The 13,210-nt window shown below is 35.7% G+C and overlaps 1 protein-coding gene across 16 annotated transcripts in view; it reads right to left on the bottom strand.

Annotated features, from left to right (window-relative positions):
* The window catches only part of tpd52l2b (tpd52 like 2b), a 35,951-nt gene extending 23,533 nt beyond the window's left edge, over positions 1 to 12,418 (bottom strand). For 3 of the 16 annotated variants that reach the window (XM_088081705.1, XM_088081689.1, XM_088081691.1), the window contains exons 1-4: positions 12,159 to 12,418; positions 7,050 to 7,207; positions 5,246 to 5,394; positions 951 to 1,010 (exon numbers count right to left, since the gene is read on the bottom strand). In XM_088081705.1, the coding sequence (XP_087937831.1) occupies positions 951 to 1,010; positions 5,246 to 5,394; positions 7,050 to 7,207; positions 12,159 to 12,177 (386 nt within the window). In that variant the 5' untranslated portion in view covers positions 12,178 to 12,418. The remainder of the gene's footprint in view (positions 1 to 950; positions 1,011 to 5,245; positions 5,395 to 7,049; positions 7,208 to 12,158) is intronic. The other 13 variants (XM_088081692.1, XM_088081696.1, XM_088081693.1 and 10 more) reach the window with 7 other exon arrangements.
* Between the last annotated feature and the right edge of the window lie 792 nt (positions 12,419 to 13,210).

The following is a 13,210-nucleotide window of genomic DNA, read 5'->3' as shown; positions in this document are numbered from 1 at the left end:
GATATACTGCTTTTTTCCAGAACCTTAAAGCGATAGTTCACCCAAAAATGAAAATTCAGTCATTTTCTAGGATTCAAACGTTAAAAAAAATACATAATGAAATCACAAAATGTCTCTATACTGCTCGTCCAAAGTTGTTTTGAAACACGTCACTGCCATCATGTTTTTATCCCTGCTGTAACCTGTAGCTCTTAGTGTGGGAACCGTATTCACGTATGCGTGCTCACGTGAGACCAACAAGAGCTCGCCATATCTGCACACCAGTTTACATGTTACCTGGAAGCCTCCTGCACTCACAGAGAGAGACTTGTGGCGTTAGCAGCAAGTCCCTTTATAGGAATAATAACCTCGTACAATGTAAACCTCCTGCCTTTTGCACCCACCACATTGCACATGTGAATAAATAGCATATGTAGGTATGCATATTCATTATGTCTTACATGCAATAATGGGCATTATTCTTTATTTTCTCTCTTTGTACTTCTTTGGGAATGGAGAGAAACCTATTTTCAATCCCTGAAAAGCTGACTTTGACTAAAACTATTCTTATTATTAAAACTGTTCTTTGGGGCGGTTTCTGGTTAGCATTATGACTTATCATTATTATGACTGAATTTTCATTTTTGGGAGAACTATCCCTTAAAGCTCAATCACTTCTGAAATAGAAAACTCTCTCTCTGCTGAGCATATTAATACACACTCATGTGGAAACATTCCTTTACAGCATCTCATTCGACACGAGCGAAAGAGAATAAACAGACTACAGATGAATGTCTGTCCTCCTCACGGACACAAAGTTAAACACCAACCGTTGAAATTTAAGTGTTCGCAAACATGGTTAGAAGGTGTGAGCGGAGAAGGATCGAGCGTGAGTAGAAGTCAGAGCGTGAGAGAGCAAACACCGCGGACGCCCAGACATCGTCCGCTGAGCGAGCAGCAAACAGACTCACAATTCCAAGCTGGTAACTCTTTCATTCCACTCGCCCAGTTTCTCAGTGGTTCTCACATAGCTAGAGACAGAGACATGAGGGGGTTTCGCTTTAGGACTCAAAGCAGGTCAAAAACCAAAGAGTCTCAGAGCACTCTGGTTATTTTAAATTAAATACAACTCAGCAAACATTGTCTTAATGTAAATAATCATCGTGTTATTTCCATTTAACGCAAATTGGTTTGATTTCTTTCAAAAACATGGAAAGAAGGTAATGAGTGACTTTATTGTCCGAAAGGAAATTTGTCCTGGGCAAAAGTGCTGAATGCAGCTGACTAATATATAATAAAGCATAAACTAACAAGACAACCAATATACACAGACAGCAGAGATAAAAAGGAAGGATAGATAAACAATTACAACGACAAAAATTGCACAAACCCTGTAAGAAATTTTTAGCTAATTTTCTAATAATTCTCTCTCTCTTTTATAAAGCAAATTTTTAGGTCATTTTCTTGTTACCTTTTGCTAATTTATTTCAATTTGTGGTAAATTTATTGCCAAGTTGCTTTCCTTTTTTCATGTTTTCGTAAAGAAACCAATTTACTTTAAAAGACTTGCTATTAAAAAGGTGCCTTAACACAGCACAAGAAAACTGATGTCTATCCTGGTTTTAAAGGGTTAAAGAATTGTTTTTTTTGGGTTTTTTTGGTCATTATTAGTAAAATATGAAATCTGTCAGGGATTCATAAACACTTTCAAAGTTACACTGTGGAGTCTGGTAGCTTTTTTAAAAGCCTGTGTTCCATCAGAATGAGAATAACTTATATTATTTTCCAAGAAACTAGTACAAATCAAGTCGTGCTTCAATCAAAATGTTGTTACAAGTGAGCGACCCCGTTTATCACTATTACAAACTCACTGATTCATCAAAGACGACACTGAAGCCTCAAACGGCACAATCTCTGATCTGATATTCAAGGATTTAAATTCTCTACCGTATTTGTTTAACTTGCTTGAACGACACGTGTGTCCTCCAGCGACCAAAGCAGCATTAAAATGTGCAAATACATAACCGTGACAGGAACGAAACAGTGACCTGGCACTGGAGAGTATTCAGTTTTTAGTCAGGTCAGTTAAGAGTGTACTGTAAATATACCAGTGTTGATATTAATCTCGATGATGACAGGTCAAACACTTTCTTCTGACATCTGCTGAGTTCTGCCATTATTTCAAAATGAATTTTAGCATTTACACATCATTTAACACTGATCAGCAAGCTCGGCCCTGTTTAATCAAAGGCACCGGAGCAGTAAGTGTGATAAATGAAAACATTTGAGACAGCTGATTCGAAAGTAGCCACAATATTTAGCATTGCACTTGATTGGGATGTGTTTGACATACCACATTTGGCTGTATTGGCAACATACTGGGATTTGATTGTAAATTAGGATATCTGATGCATAACCTTTTGATACCTGGGCAAATAGGCTTGATGTCTTTAAAAACAAAACTAAACAAAAAAAAAGTAAAAAGGCAATTAGCAAAATAAAATAAATAACCCAAACACTAGCAAGAAATTTAAAAAATAAAACTAAAATAAAGGAGCTGATCTGAAAAAAGTGCTTAAAAAATAGAATAATTGTTTAAAAAAAGCAATTATGATAACTGAAAAATATCCCATGTTTTTGAAATAAATCAAACCAATTTTCTTGGGCTTTAAAAGGTTTCAAAACTTATGAAAGGCATGTGAAAGCAGTACAAGAAAAGTGATATTGCTCCAGTTTTCAAAGGGTTAAAACCAATATCTTAAAACCAGCAAAAGTGACAACACAACCAATGTTTTATGGAGTAGTTTGAGAAGAGGAAGTCTGACTGTTTGATAAAGCATAGTGATTAACAAGAAAATTAAAAAATGGCACGTTATACTTAAAAGGTTGCTGACCTCTGATACTGATAAATGATATAAACTGTATATTGTAATTAGCAAAGTGGACGGTTGAAATCTGTTTAAATTGTTATCCATGTGTAATGAATAAAAAAAGTGCATTCATTTCTGTCTTTTCAGAAAATATGAACAGTTCGTTTATCCAGAAATAAATCCATATTCAAGAGTAAGACAAACCTGTTCATCCTGACAAATTTTTGAGATTATATTTTACTTTTAATAAAATCAAAATAAAAAAGACTCCAACTCTCATATACCCATATAAGATTGCACAACCTCAAAAAATATGTAAAACATGCTGAATTATGTACTTGTTTCCTCGCGGAGAATGTCAACAAAGATAAAAAAAAAAAAGGTTTAAAGACACTTTATGAATCCTTGTTGACAGAAACATGCTTTCATCTTCATAAGTTAAGATGCAGCACAGTAATTATCTTTTTCCAACAAAAACTCAGTAATTATTTTCAGCAGCATCATTTCACAGAGGAGTTTGTTTTGTAACTCACTAAGAGTCTTCTCTATGTCAACAGCCCTGCTGAGGTTAATAACCACGGCTGCTTAATTAATCACGTGTAATCACCATATTTTACCACTTTAGTTACTGAAACAGGCAGAGTCTGATGATGTTGAAGCATTAAATCTAAAGTCAAACAGAGAAGCTGTTGTCGTGTTTTTAAGTGTAACCATTACATGAAAAACTGCAGATAGATATTTGTTCTCCAGCTGTGACGAGCTTGATTAGCAATGGTGATCACAGCATCTTTAAAAGCATGATTATTATATCTGATAATGCAGCACCTTCACCTCTGCTACAGCTTCATCTAAAAGGTTTAGTCATCCTTCATAATTTAAGCCTCTGAGGAAAATGATCTAAAGACTTTAAAAGGTTGGATGCATCACCACACGAGATGAGTCATTTTGTTTCCGATGAAGTTGTTACTATCAGAGAAATACTGCAGGAAGCGCTGATTCATCTCTTTGGACGGTACTCAAACTCATCTGAGTTACATTTTTTGTCCAAATTGTATTGAAAAAAAAAAAATCAACTATCCTTATTCATTCATTCATTCCACTAAAATATTTTTGTGTGCATATGTGGTGATTCTTTTCTGTCCATATCCTAAACTAAAGGGGCATCCACGACAGTGCTGGGCAGTAAAAATTAGAGCAACTCAATGTTTCATCAAGATAAATAATCAATTACAATGTTTAACATTTCACAACTCAGCTCTGACGAGGTTTTCGCTGCACTGCCGGACTGTGTTGTTCAGATTGACATGAAGTATGAATAATGCCACAGAAAGATCCCGCTAATAAATAATTCAAATAAAAATTTGACCAATCAGATTCGAGGATGACTCAAAAAGCCTGGGATGAAAAGTTTGGTTTTGTTTGAAATTCTTAAATTTTAAGCAATTAGTGCCATAAATAAATTAAAATTGTCTGTATGAATCTGTATGAAGACTGAACTTAGAAAAATAAAAATAGTGGAAGCTCTCAGAGGCTCCTCTCATCCATTAAAGCCTCAAAGTGGTTTAATTCACCTTTGCCCAACGATTCGTCCCTGAATGACCGCTTATGTTTCCGGAGCACCAACATAAAGTCTGTCATGCCTTTACTCCCCCCAGAAAAGGGAAATCGAGGTTCCATTAAAAACAATTAAATTTAAAAAAAAGAGCAAAAGGGAATGAAGGAAAACTGACTTTGTAAAAAGACTCGAGACCACTTATGCGTGGGGCCAGAATTTAATGCTACGCCCCTGGCAACATCACATTCCTAATGATTACTTTGTAACATTTTTTGGCTAATTTTGGCCTAATTTGTCAAAACGAAGGATAAAATAATTCTCTCGATAATTTCCCAGAGTTGTAAATTCATTTTTCATTGTATTATAAACCCTGGTGCCGTGTTTTAGTCTCTGATAAGCCATTAAATATGCTTTTCTATGACTTCAACAGGACGTATTGGATCAAATTTTATCTCCTGAAGCTGCATGTGCAGACAAACGCCGGATAAGCCTTCAGGAGCTTCTCAAATGTTAACAAAATAATCATTTTATCATGGTTAAAATAGAATGATGCTCATATCTAATAGTTGACAACGGTGGCTTTCAGGGAGAGTGTGTTCTTTCTACTTTACGAGATAGCTCGATCAGCAAGAAACAAAGAATCAAATGTTTGTTTAGTATACAAGTAAACATCAATCTGATGATGTTTGAGGTTCTCAGAGAGGGAAAATCCACTGAGAAAACTGGAGCAGAAGCTGCACGAGGCCTTCGACTCTCTATATTGTTAAAAAATAAACTTGAGGAGCTGTGATTTATCCTAAGTTGGTGCTGTATTTTAAATTGTTTATACATGAATACATACGCATTGGAGGTCTGTACGTCTTGCCAGCTCTTGGTGAGGTTCTGCTTGAGTTCGTTGAGCGGGCTGAGGCCAAGTTTCCTCTTCAGCTCTGTGGCGTGTCTCTCTTTGGCTGACAAAACCTGACGCAGGGTGTTGATCTCCTCCTCCACCTACAAACACAACAGAGCAACCAGAAAGAGTTTAATCTGAGGTTTTCTTCTTCATTCGTGGTGCTCTGCCTGGCTGCAACTACAGCTGGATTTTTATTTTATTCCGCCGAGAAACACAAAGTTACGTCCTATCATGCAGCATCAAACTCAAATCATCATCTTATCGTGTGTATAGTGGTGGAACGCAACTGTGTAAATTTGTTCAGTTTTATATATTTGCTCCTACTTTATATCTCTGCTTAACTACATCAGAGGTAAATATTGTATTTTTATGACACTACAATTTGTCTGACAGCTTTAGTTACTTTGCAGATGTTTTTTATTTCCTCCCTGTCCAGTGAAAACCAGGGATCTCCAGATGTATTGATGCTGAATGTTTTTGATAAACTGAAGGATAAAGTATTCTTTTGTATGCCGAGAAAATCCCCTCCTTATTTAGCAAAATAAACTAAAAATAAACTTAAAACCCTCCTAGAACAACTGAGAAATACTGTACATTCTGAGAAAGCAGAAAACAGGGCTGCGTTTCTGACTTTTTAGAGAGGGGCTAGGGTTGGGCGATATGGCTTTCAAATAATATCCCAATATTTTAAGGCTATATCCCAATACACGCTTTATATCGATATTTTTTTTAATGTCCTTCAAACTAATGTTAACTTCTAGAATACAAAATAACTGAATAAACTGCAGTTAGAATATAGTTAAATAAAGTAGCTACTGTTATAATAACATGTAATACAATATAATTATAAAAAGTTTATATAAAGTACTTTTATAATGAAATTTTTAAAAAAGTATTGTTATAATTAAATATATCAAAGTGGGACCTTTGGTGCTTTTATTTTGTGGGACCTGGCTCATCTTACGCTGGAAGTGTTGATGTTTTCGCCGTGGACACCGTCAATATTTGGATGTTAATGTTAACAGACAGTTAAACAGATACTGTGGCGCCTTTAACCGTGAGGATTCATTCAACTAACAGCAAACAAACAGCTCTCCAGTTCATATATTACTAATATTTTCACTGCTGCTCTGTGGTTACAAAATGTGACTAAATAATCACAATCGGAGCTCTGCATATCACACACTGCCACTAAAGACTTATTAAGTTAAACTGTTATAGTGCAGTTAAATGTGATGATTTATTCTCTGTAAGCTGGAAACCAACTAACAGCTCTCAAGTTCATATGTTAATAGTATCTGCAGGTCGCAGTAGTTTTTCATGGTTGCAAAATTTGAAAAGTCATGGTCTGGAGCTCTGCAAAAGCCCTGCTTCGTGTGTGTGTCTGTGTATCTGCCGTAGAAGAGAGCAAGGAACCAAAACACCAGTGGCTTATAAAAACAATGTGAAAAAATTCACACTTGATGTTCGCGATATGGTCATTTTATATATCTCACTTGGAACAAGCCGCGATACCTCAAATATATTCAAATTATCGCTCACCCCTCACTGATACCATTAATTACTACTCCCTTACTACTCCCTTACTCCCTTATTAAACTCCCATTAAGTATTCCAGTCTGAAAACCTGTGAGTAAGAATACACAATACCTGGAGCCACTGACATATCTAATAAAATGCAGCCATCATTATTATTATTGCCATTACAGGTACATGTGAAAAATGTGGTGATTTTGGAACATGTGGGCCTGACCTTGGTGAGCTCTGTGCGGAGCTCCTCAGCCTCTTCCTCTGTCAGACCGGGGGGAAGAGGGTTGACTACATTCCCCACCGCTCCCTCCACCGGCACGTCGGACAGGCTGTCTGCATTATCCACAACAAGGCCCTTGTTAGGAGAGTTCAGGTTGATATCTGAAGCCAGAGAGACAGGAGAGGACAGGGTTAAGAACAAAAGAAGTTCATCCGAGAGGCAGCAAACAAACACACTTAGATCAGTTCAAGCGTAAAAAGCTCAGAGTGGTTTGCTAGGATGATCTTTCTCTAAGTATCCATTTCACACAAAGAAAAAAAGGCTAGTGTTGCCAGCAGGAGATATCCGACAGGAAGAGAAAGTGGCAATTAGCGGAGCATGGAGTTCAACTGCACTCTGGGAGAGTAACTCAAGACCTTTCTGTCTGAGAACCATTAAAGCTTCTGCTTTCTAAAAACAGGAACGCCACAATACACTGCACCAGGAATAATGAATACCAACAAACGAACAAAAAAAACTTCCATAAAAGTACAACACAGCCATAATTTATTTGTGTGTAAACCTTATTTATCCAGAGCTAGCACAAAAAGGCCAGTTGGGGAGATGGCAACCAACAACTTCACAAAACACAGCCCAAAAATGAGCAAGAAATTAGTAAAGAAGCTGAAAAGAATTAAAAACTGCTTTAAAAAAAATCAATGTATTTATTTTATATATTTTATTGTATTTATGAACATAAAATTAGTAAAACTGTAAATACGGTTCTCTGGATCTTTTCTTTTCTTAGATATATATTTATATTTGTAGGTAATTTTCTCATCACATTTTACTAATGTCTTGCAATTTGTGGGGCATGTCTTCCCAAGTTGGCTATTGCCTGTTTTCAAAAGAAATCAAATCAATTTCAGGTTTCAAAGGGTCAAATAGCTTGTGAAATGTGTCTGAGCGCAGCACAAAAAAAACAAACAAACAAACAAACAAACAGTGATGTGACGATTCAGGTTTCAAAGGGTAAATACTGAAATCTGCAACTGTCAGCATTTCTACAGTAATGAGAATATCTTACATCATCCACCTGAGGACATCGATATAATTTTGGCAGCTACAGGAGCTTGGCACAGTCAGAGCTGGCATGGAGGACACAACAAAAGGGAAGAGGAAAAAGAAAAAACTGGCTCCCGAGCCTGAAACACTGGATAAAAATAGACTTCATGCAGTTATAGTCCAACATTCAAGTAGCATTTATTCAGTGGGCGAACCTCTTATGAAAGCTAAACTTACACCCCACATTGCTCACAAACACACCCACGTCCACAACAGTGAACAACCAGTGTTTTTGGAGCACAGAGCTGTCAACGCCAATTTAAGAAACTTTTAGCATCTTAAAGGAGCAGTGTGTAAGATTAACCCTTTGAAACCAGAGCAAATTGGCTTGATTTCTATCAAAAGTGGGAAGAGGGAATGACTGAGCAAGTTCTGACAAGAAATTACCCCAAATTTTAGCAAGAAATAAGTAGAAAGCACAAAAAGAGTTCCTGAAAATGAAAAAATATTAAGAAAAAAACTATATATATAATTACTCTAACATAATTTTCAAATTATAATCATGAATACATTTTTTTGGACATTTTTTCCAAGATTTCCCAGAAAATAACGTACTGAAATATGAAGAAAGGAAAGGAAAGAATGAACATATAATATAAACAAATATACAGACATCCGAATAGGAGTGGAAAGAAATGCAAACGTCTTAAATCCCACTCCTTCTGCATCAGTTATTGAATAATAATTGACCTGCTTCCTTTTTTTATAGATTGAAGTGTTTTTAAGCTTTAAAAGAAGTCCTGCATTTTAAGTCCTGATTCACAGAGCAACATCCACGTCTTCACAACTGATTGCACAACACACCAGACAACACAGCAAATAAACACACAACAGTGTTGCAAAAGACCAAGATTAGCATTATCTGCAGGTAGCGCTGGTGACGCTGTGTGATCCAGAGTCTCAACAATAACATCCGCATACAAGCTGGCGAGAGAAATGACTGCTCCACCCTCAAGGTATATTGATTCAGCCAAGAGTGATTCAGACCGGCTCGCAGAAACAACACGGCGAGGATACAGAGAAACACGGCGCCTATGAGAACAGATATGGGGATGACTACAAAAACAAAGAAATTTGGACGTAAATCTCACATATTCTTTTGTGTTAGTGATTTCCTACACTTTCCAGAATGCCTTCTGAGTCAAGTCAAACTGAATATAAAACTCATATAATTTGCTTCATATCACGTTTTTTTTGTAGCGGTCCAACTAGTCTGTAAACACCGAGGCAAGTATGAGATCACAGCCACACCCCTCACTTAAAACCACGCTGCAGCATTTGCATCCCGGTCTATTTGCTGATGATTGTCCCAGTGGTACATCTATGATAAATATCTCTAAGATTTAGACGGACACCAAGTATGACATCTATTGTTGTTGTCAAAGGCTTTTCTTGAATGCGTGTGGCAGGAAAACGAACAATTTTATTAAAAAAGTCCCTGAAAAAGCAAGTAAAGCACATCACAAACATTGTTAACACTTAAAACCTAAGCAAATTGTCATAATTTCTTTAAAAACAACTACAACAACAACAAAAAAGTTGCGTGTTACAATAAAAATACCTGAAATTTAGCAAAAAAAGAAAAAATGTAAACCACAAAAACAGGCTAAAAAATATTATTATTAATAATAATAATAAATAGATAAAATAGTTAATAATAACTATTCTACTAATTATAATACAGTTTCCTGGACTTTTTTTATTATCTTCTAATAACTTCCTCTCTTTCCCTTTTTTTAAAACTAATTTTCAGATCTTTTTCTTTTCTAATTTACAGGAAAAGTTTTGCAGAGTTGCTCATCGCCTTTTTTTAGCCATGGTTTTTTCAATTTGCTTATGTTTCAAAGGTTTTAAAACATGTAAATGGTGTCTGAACGCGGCACAAGAAAACTGATTTCATTGCCTGTTTAAAAGGGTTCATATTATTCTTTCAGGACAGATTTTAAAAAACACTGACAGCAGCGTCATGTGAGAACACATCAGTGGGGAAAAGTCCCCTGCTCAACCAGAAATGCTATTCTCAAGTTTCACAGCATCATTTAGGAAACAGTAGAAGGATTTTATTTGCACAGACATGCCCTAATTCACTCCAGTTTGCCAAACTCAAAGACAGACAAATATAGGCGAGCTTAATCACTTCCATAAGCGCTCATCCTGAAATACAGGAAGCCTGATACAACACGACATGTCTATCATGGCCGCTCACTTACAGCCAAGGACACAGGAAGTCTCATTAAGACATCCCCGAGGGGATTTTGCAGCCATAATGACCTGGAGATACAGAATGTAAATCACAAATTGTGATATAAGGCTGGATATATTTATCTGTATAGATTTATTATGGATATCTGGATATATTTATTGGCAAAGTCGTTATCACAATGGTGGCGCATGAATATGTAACAACCAGTAGCTCCTAAAATCCTTTCTCCTTTTTTGCTACATTTTTCTGTTTTTTTGACTCCATGGCCACTTCTGCTGAAGCACGACTTTTCTGCAATGAAGCAGCACTTAAACACAGAGGGAAGTTGTGTGGGGTTTGGACTGAATGCAGCAGACTGCGAGAGAGAGAAATCAAATATCTGCAATTTTCAATTTTCCAAGTAAGATTTTGAATGCAAAAGCTTTTACTTGTGGTGAAGCAATTTCACTCTGAGGCACTGCTACTTATACTTGAAGGAAATGCACGAAAATTTGCACCAATGACTACAGGTAGAAGTGAATATTTAATTGAATGCATTTTATACACTATTTGTAGCCTTATATTTATTAATAATGCAAATTTATTTTATTTTACATCTTATGTTATGCATTCTGTGCATTAATATTTTATCCTTATTTCATCTTACTTTTACTTGTACTTTCAAGTGGGTTGTATCCATGTGAAGATGCTTTTTTTTGTTTTCTATTCTGATCTTATTTCTACATGCGGGTTTAATTGTCCTCTGTGTCTTTTTATCTGAAGCACTTGGTGCATGTTTTTTTTTCTTGTACAGCAGGTTGGGCTGTATTTCTTCTATGAAAGGTGCCATACATATAAAGTTTATTATTATTATTATTATTATTATTATTATTATTATTATTATTATTATTAATATTAGGGATCGACTCGGCCGTTTATTATTTTTTTAATTTTTATTTTAATAATAAAAAGTTGCTGGTAGCTGGCTGCATATGACATTGAAAGTTTCAGTTTGGATTAAACATTTGCTAAAGGTGTTTAAACAAAGTTAAATGTGGATGTTTGTTATATTCCAAATTCTAAATATTGACAGAAAGACTTACAATTTAATTGCATGTCAGTTCCGAATAGTGGTTATCAGTCTCATTAGCAACAAACAATATGTCCTGGTATTAGCCCTGAAAAACCAATCTAATCATATCGATATTATTGTTAAGAATATCTGTTAATAGAGCCAACAGTGACTATGATTAAACAGCAGCTATGCTAACAACAACGCTGTTAGTCAGCAAATTTGACTGTTGTCAGGCCCAGCTAATAAAAGTGATAAAGACTGACAAGAAGACAGAAAAACGCCCATTCAGGAGGATTAAAAGGCAAAAAACAGGTCAGTGTTTGTGTTTAGGAATCCTCCAAAACTATCTGCTAGCTTTAGCTAACATTAGTCCGTTTGTTTACAAGATTTCAGCTCGGCTCGCTAGAATAAAAAAGTCTCACAGAAAAGATGCAACTGTTCACTTTTTGGCTGAATTAATGTCATTTATATGTCAGTTGGTAACATTAGTAACACGATCCTGCTCCTGTCCCTGTCATTTACTGCAGCGGGCCCGTCCTGTCCTCGCGGCTAAACAACAAATATAAATATATATATTTTTAAAGCTATAAACACATTTAAACTTCAACACAAACAAGAACATATTTAAATGAAGTTTGTAGGTTACGGTGGATTAATTTATTACGATTGTTTGCTGTCAAACAGTTGACGTATTTCTGAAGCTAAAGCTACAACTAGCTAACTTGCCCGCTAAGCTAACAATTAACGTTACCTTGACTCGCGGGGTCCATTTCTGCGTCGGTGTCACGGAGCTCAAACTCCTCCCGGTTTCGTCAAAACTTAAACTGGTCCGGTGTGAAATGTGGACGGCGGACTGGTTCAGTGTGCTCCCCACTCGCTGTGCGTGGAAATCTTCCTGTTTTAGAGACTGCTCCCACTCAGAGAAAGTCGTCGACAGGAACCCAAAACAGCCAACAGCCAGCTCAGCTATAACGGCCGCGCGTGAAGCTGACAGGAACCACACAGCCGCGTCCGCCGGGGAACTTCACAATAAAGGCTTTGTTATGGTCCTGCCTAATGATGACGATCAGATGAATCTGCTTTACCAGACAAAAATTATAGGGATTTTAGATTTTATTTTATTTTTTGCTTAATTTTTGTTCATTTATTTTAATGTTCTGTGGTTATTGAGAAATGTTGGTATTTTATTTAAGTCCTTCTCAACGATTTTTAACTATAAACACACACATAATTTGTTTAATGATTTTTGTGAGTTTTGTTTTATATCAATGTTTTTTGTATATTAGAGTTGCAAATGCACCGTCCTTAATCGATTATTGGTTAAATAACCGGATAATGGAACTAATGGGTTAATTGTTATTTGAGACAAAAAAAAAAACCCAAATCTGCTTTAAGTGCATTTATCTCAAAGTTCTGTGGTAATTGATAAATATTGGTAATTTATTTAAGTCCTTCTTCACAATTTATATATATATATATATACACACACACACACTCACAACATATATATATATATATATATAGTTTGTTTATATGATTTTTTTGTGAGTTTTGTTTTATTGTATATTAGTGTTGCATATTGTAAGCACTTTCCTTCATCAAATGTTGGTTAAATTAACGATAAATTAATAAATTAAGCCTATATGAGATTTTAAAAAAAGAAAGATAAATCTGCTTTAACTGACTAAAATGTTGTGCGCTGGTCAGGAATTTGAGAGGGTATACACATACACACAAACACACACAAACACACACACACACACACACACATTTATATATATATCTATATATTGTTTTTTGTTT

The sequence above is a fragment of the Plectropomus leopardus genome, chromosome 9 (assembly GCF_026936395.1).
Source record: "Plectropomus leopardus strain MGB_pleo_1.0 chromosome 9, ASM2693639v1, whole genome shotgun sequence".
NCBI lineage: Eukaryota > Metazoa > Chordata > Actinopteri > Perciformes > Serranidae > Plectropomus > Plectropomus leopardus.
Note: the sequence above shows the minus strand (reverse complement) of the source record. Positions and strands in the feature narration are given on the sequence as shown.